The 21,865-nt window shown below is 39.8% G+C and overlaps 1 protein-coding gene across 1 annotated transcript; it reads left to right on the forward strand.

Annotated features, from left to right (window-relative positions):
- Positions 1–18,706: 18,706 nt before the first annotated feature.
- On the forward strand, positions 18,707–21,089 carry LOC132529078 (nucleolar and coiled-body phosphoprotein 1-like). The gene is given in 6 exon segments (XM_060165325.1): positions 18,707–18,825; positions 18,900–19,005; positions 19,008–19,206; positions 19,209–19,850; positions 19,853–20,009; positions 20,011–21,089. Coding segments are annotated over 6 exon segments (2,082 nt in total). The 3' UTR covers positions 20,870–21,089.
- The last annotated feature ends 776 nt before the right edge of the window (positions 21,090–21,865 follow it).

The following is a 21,865-nucleotide window of genomic DNA, read 5'->3' on the forward strand; positions in this document are numbered from 1 at the left end:
TTCATAGGGATTTGACTTGTAAGTATTCTACAGTCATGTAATCCAGTCTAGGCCAACTGTGTCACAAGACGAATAGTCACTGAACCGCTAAAGCTTTAGTTAAATTTATTTGAGTGGTAGCTTCCCTTTTTGCTATTTATAAGATAGGGTATTTGTTTTCCTGTGTGTGCGGGGTAGGGGATGTTTGTAGGTATGTGATTGCGTGTCAGGGATGTTCTTCAGTGTCTATTTGAGGGGAGGGTTATGTGCAAATGACATGATATATTAGAAAGAACAGGCTACGGAGACAGAAGAACTGGGATGAAGTCCTGACTCTATTTTATTCCCTGTATGGCTTTGGACAAGTAGCTTAGCTGTTCTGAGGTTCAGATTCCTAATGTAGAATAGGACTAACAAAACTATCTATTTTGTAGAATTATTTAGAGGTTATAATTATGTGATGGCTAAAGTTTCCTGTAGAAACCTACTCACTTATTCTATTAAACGTAGACATTTAAACACACACAGACTTACATAGTTTCACATTAGGGTGGAAATGTTACAAGTAGATATTTATCCAGAAAGATTAATTTATGACTGAGGCATCATGATACCCTGTACCCAATTCCAAACCATAAACATAAATACACATGATATGACAAGACAGGACAGTAAAGGTATACATAGCTACACATTTGTCTAATCATTTAATTTTCTCTTTCAGTTTACAAATACGCTTTAGGTTTTCAAATTACATAATAACTATGAATTGCGTTCTGGCAATATCCTGACAGATTAATCTCTCAATGCAGTATTAGCATTTTACTTTTTCCCCCTACAGCCCCCTGTCCAGTTTTATATTAGAACTGGAGACAACTTTAGAACTTTATATTTCCTAGGCCACTTCATCCCAGCGAGTTTTGTTTTCTGCACAGTTATCTATCATCAGAGTACTTTCTAGAAACTAGAAACTAAGATCCTCATTATAACTGGATATAAGAGTAGGGCACAGGGTTTGCAGGAAATGTGGGAGGTTTGAAATAGCTGATGTGAAGAATAAGAGAATGTGTTCATGCAGGACAAATAGGTTTGCCAGGCAGCTCTGGAGCCCTTAAAGTTGGAAAAATGAATTTGCAGTGATATAAATACATAGAGTTGTGTAAATTTCTTCAGCAGAACTCAGCAGCAAGGAGAGAGAGGAAGAGAAGAGGAAATGCTTTAGTTTAACACTGGGTGCTTTTTGGTGGTTGAAATAAACAATTAGAGGGCAAATAAGAAGGTATTGGCAAGTCAGTTGTTGAGGGGATGAATAAAAGGAAGAAAGTGAAAAAAATGGTCAGAATAGGAGATTGTAGAAGCTACCCATTAAGATTTTGGTCGAAAATCAGAATCTTCAGTGACTGTGGGAGAGAGATCCCAAGGCTGATTTCTGACTGAGACAAGGATGGAAAGAGTAGTATATTCAAAAACATGATTCCCAAAGGAGCCTGGATTCTGTAGGAGGGAGGCGTTCTAGAAGTGGGTGGGAAGCAGTGAGATTTCTGACTCACTCTCCAGACCCTAAGACACACGGGTTGGTTGAGAAAGAGCAACTTCTATTTAGGGGCATTTCAGAGGAATGAGTAATTTTGGATAGCAGAAGAGGGGCCATCCAGGCATATGTTAAGGCCAGGAGGTGGTGGAATAATTCTGTAATTTTGTGAACAATGTGCAGAAAAACATTTTCCATTAAAGGAATATTTCAAATCTGTTTTAGAAGCTGTATTTTCTTTAAAGCCATAGGTCTACTCATGACCTAGACAATGAGGATTCTGATTAAAAAATGAACCAAAACTGTAATTCCCTATATTAGTAAGGAAGCCACAGGCAGTGAATTTCTTTAGATTCTTTTGGCTGGCTTAAGTCCTTTTGGAACAAGGGGGAGAATAAATTAATTAGTCAGTAGAATAGCTGGGTCTCAAATTATGATCAGGCTATTATGCAAAGTTTATTCTTAAATCTATTTCGGGCATGTTGGAATATATTTCCTACTGAAAAACCATAATGGACAAGGTCAATTACATCTAATCACTGGGTATGGCACTGGGTCTCTATCCCTCCTCAGCCTCCTGGCTATAGAAGCATGGGCTCCCCTGACAGTATTGGGAGCTTCCATAGCATCAGCAACTCTAGGCAGTGACATTGATCACCAGGGCTGGGCTGTAGCTGCTGAGGGGAGGTGGAGAGGCGGGTTGAGACTATGAGCATAGTCTGGGGTTCTAGAGACTTCCTAAATTTGAGAGAAAATCAATCTTTCTCCTACCATGTGTTTTGTGCCTTAGAAAACGTTGGCCCTTCTTAGAAGATAAACTTCTTACCACTGATATGGTAATTTGGGTAATTCTAAGATAAAGTATTAGGTAAGTCATTGAAATAGCAGTGAGATTGCTAGTAACTGAAGATTGTATCAGGGCAGCTCTTCTTGGCACCGATTCTTATTACATAGTCTTCTGGGCCCATGGAGCAGAAAATTGGGCTAACACTATAATGATACCACTGTAGTCCTGGAAATTCTTGTTTTAAAAATACATTATGGGACTTCCCTGGTGGTCCAGTGGTTAAGACTCTGTGCTCCCAGTGCAAGGGACAAAGGTTCGACCCCTGGTCAGGGAACTAAGATCCTGCATGCCATATGATACAGCCAAAAAAAATACATTATTTTTTTGCCCTTTGCTTCCCCAGGAGCTGAAGTCATGAAAAACTGCAGTTAGTTTGGAGTTAATTATACTTCAATTTATTCAAAGATTTAATGTCCTAAATGTATAGCACAATGTTTGGAAGACAATAATGGCTTAATAAATGTTTATTAAAATGAATCAACAGTCAGCAGATCTTCAGGAAATCACTAGTAGAGTAGCTCTTTTATGATTGAGGCATTAGCTAGTATTAAATCTTTGGATGATAAGGAGATGTCGACAAAAAATTAATCAATAGCCTAAGAAAAAATGGAAAATTTTATTTAAGCCAATCTGAGGATTAAAACCCAGGAGACAGTCTTTCAGAAAGCTCTGAGGACAGTTCCATCCGTTAGAGGTCAAAGCACAGTTATATAAGTTTTGAGACAAGGGGTTATATGTCAAATGACGTATTATTGATAGTTTACAGATCCAGATCTACACGTACAAAGTGAGTCATGAGTCATCATGACTTCTTACAAGATTAAGAAGGAATGTTTTCTCCTAAGGATGTCTGGTTAATGCAGACACTCTAAAGGGGAGGGAGGAGCTCCAAACAGGCAGAGAAAACTTTTATGTTTAAATTTTTCTCATCTTGCCATAAAATATGAATTTTAATTCATCAATTTCCTGCTTTTGATCATTAATCTTTTAATAGAAAGCATTAGGTAATCATATATTTGGTCCCTTGATGCCAGGGTGGTTGCTTACCTAGCCTGAGTCCACCATGTCCCTTGATGTCAGGTCTTAATAGCTCGGTTCTTTCTTTCCTTTTAGGGGGTTGTACTAGTAAGGTATATGACAGTCAAGAGTAACAGTCAATTCCAAGTTGTCCAATAGGACTGGTGCCAATTTTACCTTGCATGTGCACTGTGCACATTCATTAAGTTATAGAGAACTATAGATATGATAGTTTCAAGTTTAGATATCATTATCTTAGTAGAAGTTGATACACAGCTTGAGAGGCAAGAAACTATCGCTTTATAAATCACACAAACTGTAGTCAAAATTGCCAATAGGAGTAACAATGTCATTAGTAAAGACTGAAGCCAAGATCTTCCTAAACCAAACCATTTCCCTAGTATTTCACTTAGATTGGGAAGAGGATCTTTCATAGGGGAAATTTGATTCTTCATGTGTCATAATACAGGTCACATTAGAAGACCCATCAGGTATAAAAACCCAACATTTAGTATGTTTTATAGCACAAGTTCCCCCCCAAGAAGCAGTTAGAATATCCAGGGCATGCAATCCTGTAGGATTACTTTTCTCATCATGGAGACTTCCAAATTGAGCAAGCTAATGGCTTGATTATTATCATTCAAAGCTTGCTGAGTAAATTTTGTTAAAGCCTACATGTGATTAATGATATCTTCTATCCCTAGTGAAGAAAAGAGTGTCACAGCCAAATGGTCATACCATTGGAAAACTCATCGAAACCCAGCATGCTCACATTAAAGGCAGATTGGCAGGGGCTGTTTCAAGGCTTCCTGTAAGTGACCTTGAGCCCAAAAGAAATCAATTGTGCATCTTCCTAACCAACCTGGGGAAAGCCAAGGCCATAAACTTGTTCCATAAATCCACTGCTACCCAGTATTTAACATTTAGTGTAAAGGAGTATTTATGGCCAGGTTCAGAACAAGTGTCATTAGTTGGTCAGGTAAGAGGGTCTCACTTATTGATACTGGTGGTAGCATTAGCTTGCATGAAACTAGAATTTCTTTCTTCTAAAATAAAATTTCTAAGAGCCATCCAGTTAGAATCCTAGAGAAGATAAATCTACCAAGGTAAACTAGGAGTATTGGATACAGGTAGTTGGCCACAAACACAGCAATTGGATTGACTTTTTCAAACTGGAAGACAATTGAGTCCAGGGAAGAAATACATTTGGTTCATCAGTAAAAGTATGAACAGCTATCAGAGTAATTGCTATATGAGCCTTGTCCAGCATCTTGGGTCAGCTGTCCACTTCAGATGTTGTCTTCTCATCCTGGTCTGGTAGTGATGGTCTTAGTCAGGTGTTAGAAACAGGATTTGCAGTTCATTCAGGAGAGGAGGCCTGATAGGGTTCTTCCCAACGTGGCTGTAAAGATTCCTTTAACTGACGTCTTTTCCAGCGTGCACAGTGTCCTGGTTGCAGGTCATGGGGCATCTATTCTTCTTCCAAAGATAGGTTACTGTGATAGTAAGTTTCAGAAAAAAGTCTTTCTGGTAATGTAACACAGCAAGAAGGAGCAGTCTGAGAAGTGAGTCTTAGGTGGTAAATACAAAAAATCTCAAAGACAACAACCGTAGAACTTAATGTCCACTAAAACATGATTTTTTTTTTGTAAATTTATTTTATTTTATTTATTTTATTTTTGGCTGTGTTGTGTCTTGTTTGTTGCAAACAGGCTTTCTCTAGTTGCAGAGAGTGGGCTTCTCACTGCGCTGGCTTCTCTTGTTGCAGAGCACAGGCCCTAGGCGTGCGGGCTTCAGTAGTTGTGGTGCGCAGTCTCTAGAGCGCAGGCTCAGTAGTTGTAGCGCACAGGCTTAGTTGCTCCACGGTATGTGGGATCTTCCCGGACCAGGGCTCGAACATGTGTCCCCTGCATTAGCAGGCAGATTCTTAACCACTGTACCACCAGGGAAACCCAACATGATTTTTTTTTATGTCTACTAAAATTACCTTCATTTCTACCAAATGTAGCCAAATTAAGACTAATTTATTTGCAAAATAAGTCTGGTTTTAATAAACTCAGCTTGATTATTTACGTAAGTGTAATTGATCATACAGGTTCTTTTAAGGTGGCTCTGCTGGAACTTTTTATAAAGAATATCAAATTGAACTTTAAAAAGGCCTCTCAAGGCCAGGAAAGTCACACCAAGGGCTTGATGTCAGGTTCCACCTATGATATCTATAGATTTGGATGGACTCCTCTCTTCTCTAAGTCCCCCAAATATCCCAAGATTCCTACACCTGCCAGGAGGCAGCCTTTCATATTCACCTGATAAAGCTGCTGGGAACCTAAGAGTTTCCAATTTCTGGAGGGGTCATGTAGAGAGAAAAGATAAGTATTTCAATTCTACTTACAAAGGTACAACTTACCAAATTGCTGTAAGTCATAATTAGCTTGAAGGGAAGGGTTTCCTTATAGCTCAAAACACAGATTGAAAACCAGTAATATTTCAGACAAAAACTAAAAAATTATAACCATATTCATCAATTTGTTCAGTCCTATGTGACTAATCCTTGATCTTAATCTTCTGTTAACAGTTCTATTAAGCTATCAGATTTTCCATTAGATTTCTTTAATTTCTTCAGTTCAGCAGTATAATCTGAAAGCTATCAGAAACCTGTACTTGTCAGAAGGTTCCTCCTGTGAATCTTGAAGATGAAGCATTTTTGCAAAAGCATCAGAGTACAAACAATAACTGTCTACAAATGACAAAAGATTTAAGAAGCCACAGTTAAAGATCTGATTACAATGCAAGTGACAAAGAAACTTGGTTATTGCTGTGGCATACAACATTTTTTTTTTTTTGGCTGTGTTGGGTCTTCGTTGCTGTGAGTGGACTTTCTCTAGTTGTGGCGAGCTGGGACTACTCTGTTATGGTGCGCAGGCTTCTCACTGTGGTGGCTTCTCTTGTGGAGCACGGACTGTAGGTGCTTGGGCTTCAGTAGTTGCAGTGCGTGGGGTCAGTAGTTGTGGCTTGCGGGCTCTAGAGCGCAGGCTCAGTAGTTGTGGCGCACGAGCTTAGTTGCTCTGCAGCATGTGGGATCTTCCCAGACCAGGTGTTGAACCCATGTCCCCTGCATTGGCAGGTGGATTCCTAACCACTGCACCACCAGGGAAGTCCCATTTTTAATATTTTACTTTTAAACCCTGGAGATTTTTAAGGCTGTCAATTTAATGAAACGATAAAGGAATAATATCAACTACAGAGAAATCTCTAAGACTGTATTTTTCAGCCTTGAGCTAACGTAAGTGAACAGAATTTGTTTTGAGGATGTTTATAAACTTTCTGTACTAAGAACTTACCATTATGAAAAGCATGTCATTTTACAGGAAGAAAATGATCAATTCTTATGGTTTCCCTATTTCTCCCAAGATCCAAGGTAGATATCAAAACACAATTCTTGGGAAAATATGTATCTTTGTAGTTCTGCTGTCACTGTTTTTTTTTTTTTTTTGGCCTCGTGGCTTGCGGGATCTTTGTTCCCTGACCAGAGCTGGAACCCGCGCCCCCTGCGGTGGAAGCACAGAGTTCTAACCACCGGACCACCAGGGAAGTCCCTCTGCTGTCACTTCTGATGATAAAAGAATATTTACTAAAAATAAGAAAAAAACACCTCAGCCTAATTAAAAGAGGGGGTCATCCAGCTTCATTTCACAATATTATATTTATTTGAAATAGTGAAATTGAGCTCTCTGAAGGAAAACTCTTGCCCTCCAGAGTCTAATACGTGTGTGCCTTACTTTGACTACTTCACTGAAGTGGGAAGAACCCAGGGATGCAAAGTGATAATGTTCAATGAAAGCTTTTTTATAACATTTAATATTAGCACAACAATTCACTTTTCTTCTAGTTGTATATGGATCCTGGTTTGATCACGTTTTAAGCTGGGAAGAACACAAAAATGCTAAGAACATTCTAATTATATCCTATGAAGAAATGAAGAAAGTAAGTCCTTTCTACCATTTCAACGATGAAAATTTAAGTAGAATTAAGTTAAAACAGGAAATCAATCAATGAATTCCGTTTTCAGGTTTCAGAGAATGAATTTAGTGTTTTGATGAGATATACTTTATATATATATATATATATATATATATATATATATATATGTATTTATTTGCTTTTTGCTCAGGATCCTTCTAAAACCATAAAGAAAATAACTGCTTTTCTTGGTTTAAGTATGAGTGATGGTGAAATTAATCAGATTGCTTGGAAAACATCATTCGCTGAAATGAAAAATAATACAGCCAAAGAAAACTGTGATCCAAATCATACCATCTGTGCCCTCACATCTAATAGGAACCTGGTATTTAGGAAAGGTACATCAGAGATGTGATGCTTTGTCTGGGCTTCCATCTGGAAGTAATTGCATTTCACCATTTTTAATCTCTCATTTCACCTTTGTACACCCCATACCTTGCACAGTGGATTGCACATTGGCATCCCTCAGTGAATGTTTATTAAGTTTATTAAGTGAAATTTTTGAACTGCATTCTTTCCAGACATTGACATTCCCAGGCCCAGTTAGGAACCAATTGAAAGATAGACACAGGTGTCAAACAGATAGAAATGATAAAGCTATGTGAAGAATGTGCCTCAGGTCTGCAGCCTAGTGTGATTGCTAATAACTAACCCTGAATTTTACAAACACACTCATTTAGTCACAGCCGCTCAAATGCAGTCCTGACCCCCGCTGGGGCAGGACACTTAGAGCATGGCACAGAGTGGTACATGACTCATGTTTTCTCCAGGAGAGAGAAGAGAGCTGATGAGTGTGACCAGTGCATTTTCCTGACCTCACCAATCAAATAACTCACCCTGCAGGAGTAAGGAAGGGGTGGAGAGAGAAGCTGGGATTGTTATCTAAGGATGTTCCTCTGCATGGAAACACAGAGAGAAGAAAATAAATCTTCTCCACTAATTCCTGACGTTTTAGAAGCAGGTTGGGTACATCTGGATATAGAATTGTTTTGAAATCCATGTAAATTTTAATACACATCTGGGGAGAAAATGTTTTAACATTTTTCAAATTTTTCATAACTTACAAAGACAAAATTCTTTGTACTTATGTACTCAGGTTTCTTACTAAAAACACACATTTATTTCCGTTCTTTGCCTCAACTGAATATAATTACTCCCAAAGCAAATGCTGGCCAACTCATGTAAATCAGATATTATCTTAACTTTGCAAATTACTTTTATCCTTTTTTGTGGTTCATTTTTTATTTCCTGATAGTTGGAAACCCAGGGCTAAGAGAGAGGAGAGAATTCAATTTACCAAATGTTTATTAATAAACTATTTTCTAAAAACTAAGTTTCAAAAATTTAATAAAATACAGACCTGTCATTCAGAAGATCATAATCTAGATGGTAATACAAGGTCATAACAACCATACTAATAGTATGAGCAAATGTGAATAGCAACATGAATAAGGGAGAGAAAATATTTGCCTAGCAAAGTAGGTGAGATCAGATCTGGGACTGGAAGCCTGAGCAGGATTTTACTAGGAAAATGACAAGGAAGAAATATGTTACAGCAAGAGCTAACAGCAAGAAGAAAATCTCAGAACCACCATGGAATTAGAAGATATTTTCTAGAAGGAGCAGGTAGTCTCACGTGCTAAAGTAGTATATGATATGTGAAGCAGAATGAGAGAGATAAAGACTGTGGACAGAGAGCAAAGACTTTGATGGACATCATGAGGTCTGTTTGCTGTTTTTAAGAAGGGACCTGACAATGGTCAGACCTGTGTGCTAGAAAATCATAGAGTCAGAGTGGAAAATTGACTAGAAGAGGGTGAAAACAGAGGCAAAAAGTGCAGTTAAAATGTTGCTGTAATAGTACAAGTAAAGAAGCATTGAGGGTCATAATTCGGGCACAGGCAGCAAGCCACTGTTGGGTGCAGCTCGGCTAAGAGGTCAGCTTAGGAGGCATCAGCAGACTGTGGAATTAGGTAAAATTGTTCAGGGTGAGTGGGAAGGGCTAGTGAAGAAATGGATAGAAGGGAGAGCCTTAGGGACCCTGACATCAACAGCCCAAGACAAGCCAAGAAAAGAAATCAGCCAGAATTAGGAAGAAAACTAGGGTCAAACATGACCATTTATTTACCATTTGTGAATTCTGGGAACGCAGTTTCTATAGTCTTGGGGATGGAAGCCACATTCAGGAGGGGCTTAAAGAGATAAGAGGCTAAGGAGAGGAGTAGAAATGAAGGACCACTCTTAAGAAGGGTGAGAATGGAGGACAGTATTGAAACAGTGTGGGAGCTAGAGAAAGGCAGCGTGAAGAGAAAGGTTAGAAGGGGTGGGGGAGGGATGATAAAGGGAAGACAGGATGTGGAAAAGGATGCATGAAGAAAAGAAATGAGCAAAGAGGAGAGAAATAGGAAGATATTGGGAGGGACCATGGTAAAGAGGATGCTGAGAAATGAGGAAGTTCTAATCCTTAGTGGAGTCCCATACTTCTGTTGGTGTCTTTTACCACCTCCCTTTGAGATATGATTAGCAATACTCAGTATTCATACAGCTTATTCTACAAACTTGAGAAATTTCACTCTAATGAGAAGAGTTTATCTCTGACCTGCCGACTGGTGACCCTAGCAAACAGCACCAGGTGAAATCATGTCAACATAATTGTAGCTAGCAACCTTAATTCTAATGCATTTAAATTCTACCTAAAAGTGATTTCCTTATATTAGATCTAACAAAACACAGGTTAACAGTGGAAGTAGCCTCTCTGATACTAGTTCCCATGAGAGCCAGTTGGTAAATTAGGACTGTATGAGGAAGTATACACAAGGAGGGTCAATAGAGACCACTTACTTCATTCCTTCCATTGGCTGGATGGAGTGGGAGTGGGGAATCCATCCTCTGAAAATAATCATTTCAAATAAACGACTGAAGTTGGTGATTCAGACTCCTTGGCACACGGAGCTATTCCTCACTTTTCAGAGGAGAATTTGTGCCTGCAGTTGTCCTTACTTTAAAGTCATAAATGGAGCTGATATTCTAGAAAGTGACTATGATGGTCATGGAGATAAGGTGACAAGGGAGGATACAGAGTAGTCCACGTAAGTGTCAGAAGTCCAAGGGCCCATACAAACTAAAATTTATGGGGAATATTACAGGAGTATGGAAAGATGTATGGACAGGATGCATGTTGCAATACTGCTTATAACAGTGAAAACCTCAGACGCACTTAAATGGCTACTAATCAGAAATTTAAACATATTAAGTTACACGCATACAGGGGTTTACTATGGAGTCACGAAAACTATAGATGAAGAATAGCTAGGATTTGCTGAGTGCTTACTCTGTGCCAGGCACATTACTTGATTTGTCTAAAACTTGGCAACAGACTTTTGAGGATGCTATTTATGTGGTTTTACTGAGACTCCAAGCACCTGAATAACTTGTCTAATATCACACAGCTAGTAGCTGGTACAGTCAAGATTTGAATCCAAACCATCTTACTCTACTTAGTGTACTTTTCACTGTAGGTGTATAAATAGTAATATGGAAAAATGATCAAAGTATAAAAAGTGAAAAAAGTAGGTTATAATTGTGTGACTTTTAAATGCAGTTTATATGCTTATATATGTTTACAAAGAAGAACATCTAGAAGAATGCATGCTAACCAATTTATTAGCCATGTGAGCTGGGTACATTTCCTTGATTTTTATCTTCTTTTGCGTCTATGTATGTATTTTCTGTAACCTACATATATAAGTACTCTATTATTTTTTAAATATTTTTTTCTTAAAAAAGTAAAAGAAAGAGTGAAAGAATAAATCAGAAACCAAGCAAACAAAAGTCAGGTCAAATGGAAGAAGACAACAGTGGTTCAGGCGAATTGATATAAGAGGCTGGAAGGCAGAACTAAGAAGGATGGGAAAATATTAAGTAAATTAATAACATTAACATTGCCCTTCTAAGGGCCAGGCATTTTGACCTCGTGAAATTGACCTTGTGCCCCAGTTGGTGTGTTTTAGAAGCAATGCCATTTCCTGATTCTGGGATCTTCCCTCTGATACTATTTTCTTTCCTTTTTCTTCTCCCCCAAGTGGAAGAATTCCACTTTACTTCTTCTTTTTATTTATTTATTTATTAACATTTTATTGGAGGATAATTGCTTTACAATGGTGTGTAGGCTTCTGCTTTATAACAGAGTGAATCAGCTATACATATACATATATCCCCATATCTCCTCCCTCTTGGGTCTCCCTCCCTCCCACCCTCCCTATCCCACCCCTCTAGGTGGTCACAAAGCACCGAGCTGATCTCCCTGTGCTATGCGGCTGCTTCCCACTAGCTCTCCGTTTTACATTTGGTAGTGTATATATGTCCATGCCACTCTCGCACTTTGTCCCAGCTTACCCTTCTCTAATTGGCAGATGGTTAGACTAACATGTGCTAATATTGTTTCTTCATGCTTGGCGTCAGATGTCAGCTCTTTTATCCTCCACAACTGTGTAGGTTGGAGGAGAGTTAAAGCATTGAAGTAGAAAGCAGGAAATTTACTCTTTGCCCTAATTTTAGAAATTATATCCCTTAAAATTAGCTGAAAACAGGAATGCTGGGTGGGAAGGATAAATGAGAGAAATATATTTATTTCAGGCGAACTTTGCACACGTGAAAATTTTGTTAACTAGGACCTTAAAGATCCTAGGGTTGGTTTTTATTGTGGGGAACAAAAACCTTTTGCTAGTAACACTGGCATTTTAAGGTGATAGAAATCAAAGATTGTTTTCTTGGGGTTGAACTAGCAGCCAAAACATTCTTTACTTAGGGGCTAGGATGTGGCTGTTGGCAACGCATTTCATGGTGCGGTCTTTAATTCAATGGTAAAATTTAAGCTAAAACAAGCCAAAAACTATAGGTTTCTTTATTTTCACTAAACAGGCAATTGAAATACACGGTACAAAAATAAGTGGTAAGATTATTGTAAAATGAAATGGACAGAATAAATATTCAATTTAATGTTCCATCTATGAGATTTTCACAATAAAATCACAGTTTACTTTGTAAAAAAAAAAAAAAAAAACAACTCCCCGTGTCCCCAAGTCCATTCTCTAGTAGGTCTGCATCTTCATTCCCATCCTGCCCCTAGGTTCTTCATGACCATTTTTTTTTTTTAAGATTCCATATATATGTGTTAGCATATGGTATTAGTTTTTCTGTTTCTGACTTACTTCACTCTGTATGACAGACACTAGGTCCATCCACCTCACTACAGATAACTCAGTTTCATTTCTTTTTATGGCTGAGTAATATCCATTGTATATATGTGCCGCATCTTCTTTATCCACTCATCTGTCGATGGACATTTAGGTTGCTTCCATGTCCTGGCTATTGTAAATAGAGCTGCAATGAACATTTTGGTACATGACTCTTTTTGAATTGTGGTTTTCTCAGGGTATATGCCCAGAAGTGGGGTTGCGGGTCGTACGGTAGTTCTATTTTTAGTTTTTTAAGGAACCTCCATACTGTTCTCCATAGTGGCTGTATCAATTTACATTCCCACCAACAGTGCAAGAGGGTTCCCTTTCTCCACACCCTCTCCAGCATTTACTGTTTGTGGATTTTTTGATGATGGTCATTCTGACTGGTGTGAGGTGATACCTCATTGTAGTTTTGATTTGCATTTCTCTAACGATTAATGATGTTGGGCATTCATTCATGTGTTTGTTGGCAATCTGTATATCTTCTTTGGGGAAACGTCTGTTTAGGTCTTCTGCCCATTTTGGGATTGGGTTGTTTGTTTTTTGATATTGAGCTGCTTGTAAATTTTGGAGATTAATCCTTTGTCAGTTGCTTCATTTGCAAATATTTTCTCCCATTCTGAGGGTGGTCTTTTCATCTTGTTTATGGTTTCCTTTGCTGTGCAAAAGCTTTTAAGTTTCATTAGGTCCCATTTATTTTTGTTTTTATTTCCATTCTCTAGGTCATGGGTCAAAAAGGATCTTGCTGTGACTTATGTCATAGAGTGTTCTGCCTATGTTTTCCTCTAAGAGTTTGATAGTGTCTGGCCTTACATTTAGGTCTTTAATCCATTTTGAGTTTATTTTTGTGTGTGGTAATTTAAAGTATTCTAATTTCATTCTTTTACATGTAGCTGTCCAGTTTTCCCAGCACCACATATTGAAGAGGCTGTCTTTTCTCCATTGTATATTCTTGCCTCCTTTATCAAAAATAAGGTGACCACATGTGCATGGGCTTATCTCTGGGCTTTCTATCCTGTTCCATTGATCTATATATCTGTTTTTGTGCCAGTACCATACTGTCTTGATTACTGTAGCTTTGTAGTATAGTTTGAAGTCAGGGAGCCTGATTCCTCCAGTTCCGTTTTTCTTTCTCAAGATTGCTTTGACTATTCGGGGTCTTTTGTGTTCCATATAAATTGTGAAATTTTTTATTCTAGTTCTGTGAAAAATGCCAGTGGTAGTTTGATAGGGATTGCATGGAAACTGTAGATTGCTTTGGGTAGTAGAGTCATTTTCGCAATGTTGATTCTTCCAATCCAAGAACATGGTATATCTCTCCATCTGTTTGTACCATCTTTAATTTCTTTCATCACTGTCTTAGAGTTTTCTGCATATGTGTGTTTTGTTTCCTTAGGTAGGTTTATGCCTATGTATTTTATTCTTTTTGTTGCAATGGTAAATGGGAGTGTTTCCTTAATTTCTCTTTCAGATTTTTCATCATTAGTGTATAGGAATGCTAGAGATTTCTGTGCATTAGTTTTGTATCCTACTTTACCAAATTCTTTGATTAGCCCTAGTAGTTTCCTGGTAGCATCTTTAGGATTCGCTATGTATAGTATCATGTCATCTGTAAACAGCGACAGCTTTACTTCCTCTTTTCTGATTTGGATTCCTTTTATTTCTTTTTCTTCTTTGATTGCTGTGGCTAAAACTTCCAAAAGAATGTTGAATATTAGTGGTGAGAGTGGGCAACCTTGTCTTTTTCCTGATCTTAGTCGAAATGGGTTCAGTTTTTCACCATTGAGGATGATGTTGGCTGTGGGTTTGTTATATATGGCCTTTATTATGTTGAGGTAAGTTCCCTCTATGCCTACTTTTGGAGGGTTTTTATCATAAATGGGTGTTGAATTTTGTTGAAAGCTTTCTCTGCATCTACTGAGATGATCATATGGTTTTCATTTTTCAATTTCTTAATATGGTGTATCACATTGATTGATTTGCATATATTGAAGAATCCTTGCTTTCCTGGCATAAACCCCACTTGATCATGATGTATGATCCTTTTAATGTGCTGTTGGATTCTGTTTGCTAGTATTTCGTTGAGGATTTTTGCATCTATGTTCATCAGTGATATTGGCCTGTAGTTTTCTTTCTTTGTTACATCTTTGTCTGGTTTTGGTATCAGGGTGATGGTGGCCTTGTAAAATGAGTTTGGGAGTATTCCTCCCTGTGCCATATTTTGGAAGAGTTTGAGAAGGATAGGTGTTAGTTCTTCCCTAAATATTTGATAGAATTCACCTGTGAAGCCATCTGGTCCTGGGCTTTCGTTTGTTGGAAGGGTTTTTTTGTTTTGTTTTGTTTTTTGGGTTTTTTTGCGTACACGGGCCTCTCACTGTTGTGGCCTCTCCCGTTGCAGAGCACAGCCTCCGGACACGCAGGCTCAGCGGCCATGGCTCATGGGCCTAGCCGCTTCGTGGCATGTGGGATCTTCCCGGACCAGGGCACGAACCTGTGTCCCCTGCATCGGCAGGTGGACTCTCAAACACTGCGCCACCAGTGAAGCCCTGTTGGAAGGCTTTTAATCACAGTTTCAATTTCAGTGCTTGTGATTGGTCTGTTTATATTTTCTATTTCTTCCTGGTTCAGTCTCAGAAGGTTGTGCTTTTCTAAGAATTTGTCTAGTTCTTCCAGGTTGTCCATTGTAATGGCATATAGTTTCTTGTAGTAATCTCTCACGATCCTTTGTATTTCTGCAGTGTCAGTTGTTAGTTCTCCTTTTTCATTTCTAATTCTATTGAGTCTTCTCCCTTTCTTTGTTGATAAGTCTGGCTGATGGTTTATCAATTTTGTTTATCTTCTCAGAATGCCAGATTTTAGTTTTATTGATCTTTGCTATTGTTTCCTTCATTTCTTTTTCATTTATTTCTGATCTGATCTTTATTATTTCTTTCCTTCTGCTAACTTTGGGGGTTTTTTGTTCTTCTTTCTCTAATTGCTTTAGGTGTAAGGTTAGGTTGTTTATTTGAGATGATTCTTGTTTGTTGAGGTAAGATTTTATTGCTATAAACTTTCCTCTTAGAACTGCTTTTGCTCCATCCCATAGATTTTGGGTCATTGTATTTTCATTGTCATTTGTTTCTAGGTATTTTTTGATTTCCTCTTTGATCTCTTCAGTGATCTCTTGGTTAATAAGTTGTGTAGTGTTTAACTTCCATGTGTTGTATTTTTTACAGATTTTTTCCTGTAATTGATATCTAGTCTCATAGCGTTATGGTAAGAAAAGATACTTGATATGATTTCAATTTTCTTAACTTTACCAAGGCTTGATTTGTGACCCAAGATATGATCTATCCTGGAGAATGTTCCATGAGCACTTGAGAAGAAAGTGAATTTTGTTGTTTTTGGATGGAATGTCTTATAAATATCAATTTAGTCCATCTGTTTAATGTATCACTTAAAGCTAGTGTTTCCTTATTTATTTTCATTTTGGGTGATCTGTCCATTGGTGAAAGTGGGGTGTTAAAGTCCCCTACTATGATTGTGTTACTGTCGATTTCCCCTTTTATGGCTGTTAGCATTTGCCTTATATATTGAGGTGCTCCTATGTTGGGTGCATAAATATTTACAATTGTTATATCTTCTTCTTGGATTGATCCTTGATCATTATGTAGTGTCTTTCTTTGTCTCTTGTAATAGTCTTTGTTTTAAAGTCTATTTTGTCTGATATGAGAATTGATACTATGGCTTTCTTTTGATTTCCATTTGCATGGAATATCTTTTCCATCCCCTCACTTTCAGTCTATATGTGTCCCTAGGTCTGAAGTGGGTCTCTTGTAGACAGCATATATATGGGTCTTGTTTTTGTATCTATTCAGCCAGTCTGTGTCTTCTGCTTGGAGCATTTAATCCATTTACATTTGAGGTAGTTATTGATATGTATGTTCCTAGTACCATTTTCTTAATTGTTTTGGGTTTGTTATTGTATGTCTTTTCCTTCTCTTGTGTTTTCTGCCTAGAGAAGTTCCTTTAGCATTTGTTGTAAAGCTGGTTTGGTGGTGCTGAATTCTCTTAGCTTTTGCTTGCCTATAGAGGTTTTAATTTCTCCATCAAATCTGAATGAGATCCTTGCTGGATAGAGAATCTTGGTTGTAGATTTTTCCCTTTCATCACTTTAATATGTCCTGCCACTCCCTTGTAGCTTGCAGAGTTTCTGCTGAAAGATCAGCTGTTAACCTTATGGGGATTCCCTTTTATGTTATTTGTTGTCTTTCCCTTGCTGCTTTTAATATTTTTTCTTTGTATTTACTTTTTGATAGTTTGATTAATATGTGTCTTGGTGTGTTTCTCTTTGGATTTATCCTGTATGGAAATCTCTGCGCTTCCTGGACTTGACTAACTATTTCGTTTCCTATATTAGGGGAATTTTCAACTATAATCTCTTCAAAAATTTTCTAAGTCCTTTTCTTTTTCTCTTCTTCTTCTGGGACCCCTATAATTCGAATGTTGGTGTATTTAGTGTTGTCCCAGAGGTCTCTGAGACTGTCCTCAATTCTTTTCGTTCTTTTTTCTTTATTCTGCTCTGCAGTAGTTATTTCCAGTATTTTATCATCCAGGTCACTTATCCGTTCTTCTGCCTCAGTTATTCTGCTATTGATTCCTTCTAGAGATTTTTAAGTTTCATTTATTGTGTTCATCATTGTTTGTTTGCTCGTTAGTTCTTCTAGGTCGTTGTTAAAGATTTCTTGTATTTTCTCCATTCTATTTCCAAGATTTTGGATCATCTTTGCTATCATTTTTCTGAATTCTTTTTCAGGTAGACTGCCTATTTCCTCTTCATTTGTTTGGTCTAGTGGGTTTGTACTTTGCTCCTTCATCTGCTGTGTGTTTTTCTGTCTTCTCATTTTGCTTATCTTACTGTGTTTGGGGCCTCCTTTTTTGCAGGCTGCAGGTTCGTAGTTTCCGTTGTCTTGGTGTCTGCCCCCAGCGGCTAAGGTTGGTTCAGTGGGTTGTGTAGGCTTCCTGGTGAAGTGGACTAGTGCCTGTTTTCTGGTGGTTGAGGCTGGATCTTCTCTTTCTGGTGGGCAGGTCCACATCCAATGGTGTTTTTTGGGGTGTCTGTGACCTTATTATGATTTTAGGCAGCCTCTCTGCTAATGGGTGGGGTTATGTTCCTGTCTTGCCAGTTGTTTGGCATAGGGTTTCCAGCCCTGTAGCTTGCTGGTCATTGGGTGGAGCTGGGTCTTCTCATTGAGATGGAGATCTCTGGGAGATTTTTGCCATTTGATATTACGTGGATCTGGGAGGTCTCTGGTGGACCAATATCCTGAACTCGGTTCTCCCATCTCAGAGGCACAGGCCTGACACGCGGCCGGAGGACCAAGACCCTGTCATCCACATGGCTCAGAATAAAAGGGAGAGAAAAGGAAAGAACGAAAGAAAAAATAAAATAAAATAAAGTTAATAAAATAAAAAATAATTATTAAAAAAATTTAAGTTAATAAAAAAAAGAAAGAAAGAAGAGAGCAACCAAATCAAAAAAGAAATCCACCAATGATAACAAGCACTAAAAACTATACTAAAAACAAAAAACCAAAAAATGGACAGACTGAACCCTAGGACGAATGGTAAAAGCAAAGCTATACAGACAAACTCATGCACAGACGCATACACATACACACTCACAAAAAGAGAAAAAGGAAAAATGTATATATCGTTGCTCCCAAAGTCCACTGCCTCGATTTGGGATGAATTAGTTGTCTATTCAGGTGTTCTACAGATGCAGGGTACATCAAGTTGATTGTGGAGATTAATTTACATTATCAAATTTGCTTTAATAGAAATGAGAAAATATAGGTCTTTGGATGCTCTCAGTTATTTGGATTATGTCTTCATTTTGTGAAAGTTTCATAGTCTACCAGCATCTGTGCAAAGGATACCTGAGGGAGGTAGGGGCAGGCACGGAGGGAGAGAGCATGCTTGTGATAAGCAGCCTGGTTAGGGAGAGAGGGTATATTTCTAAGTAATTGACACAAAGGAAATTTTAATTAAAATAAATGTGACCGAACGGTAGTGATGCGTATTGCCGAGAGGATGGCAGACGCCGGCTCGCGCTGCGTGGTTCCCAGCAACCTGTATCCCCTCGTGCTCGGCTTTCTGTGCGATAACCAGCTCTCGGACGTGGCCAACAAGTTCGCCAAGGCAACAGGCGCTGATGGTTTCCAGTGATTTGGAATTATAAACCACGTTGCCGCAAACATCCTCCTGTGTAGATGTTTGTTTCATGGACCCAGCAGGATGCCAACGCCTCTTCCCTCTTGGACATCTATAGTTTCTGGCTCAAGTCCACCAAGGCCCCAAAGCGGAAGTTACAGGCAAATGGACCAGTGACTATAAGAAGGCTAAGAAGAAGACTTCATCCAGTGACAACAGTGAGGACAGCAGTGAGGAGGAAAAAGCCCAAGGGCCCCCCACTAAGAAAGCTGCTGTACCTGCCAAGCAGGCCGGTCTGCTTCAGCACCCTGGAAAGGCTGCAGTCAAGGCATCAGAGAGCAGCAGCAGCAGTGAAGAATCCAGTGATGATGAGGAGGAGGACAAAAAAAAAAGCCTGTCCAGAAGGGAGTTAAGCCCCAAGCCAAGACAGTCAAAGCTCCTCCTAAGAAGGCCAAGAGCTCTGATCCTGATTCTGACTTAAGCTCAGAGGATGAGGTGCCAAAGAACCAGAAGCCAAAGACAGCACCCATGGCAGCTAAAGCTCAGGCTAAAGCCCTAGCCAAACCAGGTACACCAGCTCGTCCCGCACCTAAAGTAGTCAGTGGCAAAGCAGCTGGTAGTAACCGCAGCAGCAGCAGTGATGATGACTCAGAGGAGGGGAAGGCAGCAGCCGTATCTAAGAAGACTGTACCTAAAACGCAAGCTGTGGCCAAGGCCCCAGTGAAAGCAGCTGTCGCTCCTGCCCAAAAGAGTTCCAGCAGTGAGGACTCCTCCAGTGAGGAGGAGGAGGAGGAAGAGCAGAAGAAAAAACCAGGTCCCTATAGTTCAGTTCCCCCGCCCTCTGTTCCCCCACCCAAGAAGTCCCTGGAAATTCAGGCTCCCACGAAAGCTGCAGAGAAGCAGCAGCCTGTGGAGAGCAGTGAGGACAGCAGCGACGAGCCTGATTCAAGTTCTGAGGAAGAAAACAGACCTCCAGCTAAGGCAGTCATCTCCAGAGCAACTACTAAACCAGCTCCAGCAAAGAAGGCGCAGAGAGCTCTTCAGACAGCGCAGACTCCGACAGTTCTGAGGATGAAGCTCCTGCCAAGCCAGCCGGTACCACCCAGAATTCCTCGGGTAAGCCGGCTGCCGCTCCCAGGCAGTCTGCGGTTAAGCCAGCTACAACGCCCAAGCAGCCTGCAGCCACTGGCCAGAAAGGCTGATAGCACCTCCAGCGAGGAGGAGAGCAGTGCTAGCGAGGAGGAGAAGACGAAGAGGACTGTAGCCACCCCTAAGTCCAAGGTGATGGCCAAAGCAGCTCCGTCTTTGCCTGCCAGGCAGGCCTCTCAGGGTGGTGGGGACAGCAGCTCTGATTCAGACAGCTCCAGCAGCGAGGAAGACGAGCAAGAGGAGACGCCTAAACCCCCAGCCAAAAAGAAGCCACAGAAGGCAGGGGGAACTGTAGCCCCTTCCAAACCAGCCTCTGTGAAGAAAGCAAAGGCCGAGGGCAGCAGCACTTCTTCCTCTGAGGACTCCGGTGAGCAGGAGGAAGAGGAGAAGCCCAAGGCCAACGGCACTCCAAGACCACAAACCGCCAAGGCCAATGGCACCTCTGCACTGACTGCCCAGAATGGAAAAGCAGACAAGGACAGCAACGAGGAGGAGGGGGGCAAGAAAAAGGCAGCAGTGGCAGTTGCTAAGCCAGGTTCAGGAAAGAAGTGGAAGCAGAATGAGGCTGCTAAGGAGGCAGAGACTCCTCCAGCCAAGAAGATAAAGCCCCAGACCCCCAACACGTTTCCTAAAAGGAAGAAAGGAGAACGAAGGGGATCCTCCCCATTCCGAAGGATCAGGGAGGAGGAGATTGAGGTGGATGCTCGAGTGGCAGACAATTCCTTTGACGCCAAGCGGGGTGCAACCGGAGACTGGGGGGAGCGAGCCAATCAAGTTCTGAAGTTCACCAAAGGCAAATCCTTCCGGCACGAGAAAACCAAGAAGAAGCGGGGCAGTTACCGGGGAGGCTCCATCTCTGTCCAAGTCAATTCTGTTAAGTTTGACAGCGAGTGACCGTGGACCATCTGTAGCACAGCAGGAGTGATGGTCTGAGACCACTCACTTTCCCCAGTCGACCTGGGAACCCTCAGCTCTATCGGGGGAGGGTGTCGGTGAGGAGAGCAGTTTAGATTAGGTCTGAAGGCTTTGCGTCGTAACATCCTCTAAGGTCCTTTTCTGTGTTTGTGGTTTTGTACAGATTTGTTTTTGAGTGTTGGGTAGCAAGGACAAGGTAAGGGGAGTGTTCTTATTTAAGAAAAATTGTTTTAGTTGTCATTCTCCCTGTTTTGTGGAAGCTCTCATACTGAGAAATTTGTATATTTTACATTAGATAATTTCTTATTGATTTTTGTTGTGGTTTACAGAGGTGGGTTCACAGGTTAAAATCTCAGCTATCTTCCAAGATGTGGTAAAGGTCACATTATGAATTTTTATAATTGGAGAATTCTGTCTATGGGAGTGCTTGTGTCCACATTTCATCCTTCCTACCCCTCAGGGCCCTGGTGAGGGGCGGCTAAGAATGGTTAATGTATGTATCTGTTAAGCATGAACTACGTACCTCATTCGTGGGGTCTAGGACTGAAGTTTTCAGCCAGCATGGACTTACCTACTTTGGGGGATAAAATTTACTGTTTTGTTTCAGGCAAAATTCTGGTGGGGTGTGAATGCTGTGGGGTCAGTCTGAATATTTCGTTTGCTATAATTTTATTATTACATAATGTTTTGCATTATGTGTTTTTTAATTTGAAAGCATAAACTTTTTTATTGTTCAAAGACAAAAATAAATAAATAAATAAATGTAACCAACTAAATCCCGCCAGGTAGTAGACAGCTGAGTTGGAAAATGACAGAGAAGCTTATTCAGTCCTGACAGAAATATTTAAAAGTCATCAGGTAAATATACAAATTAATAATGTCAGTATTACATTTGATCCAAAAGGTAGTTCTAGCCAGTCCAATAAATATCTCATTTCATTCTTCTTTTGCTCGCATAGCAAAGGTCAACAATAT

This window comes from Lagenorhynchus albirostris, chromosome 11 (genome assembly GCF_949774975.1).
Source record: "Lagenorhynchus albirostris chromosome 11, mLagAlb1.1, whole genome shotgun sequence".
Classification (NCBI taxonomy): domain Eukaryota; kingdom Metazoa; phylum Chordata; class Mammalia; order Artiodactyla; family Delphinidae; genus Lagenorhynchus; species Lagenorhynchus albirostris.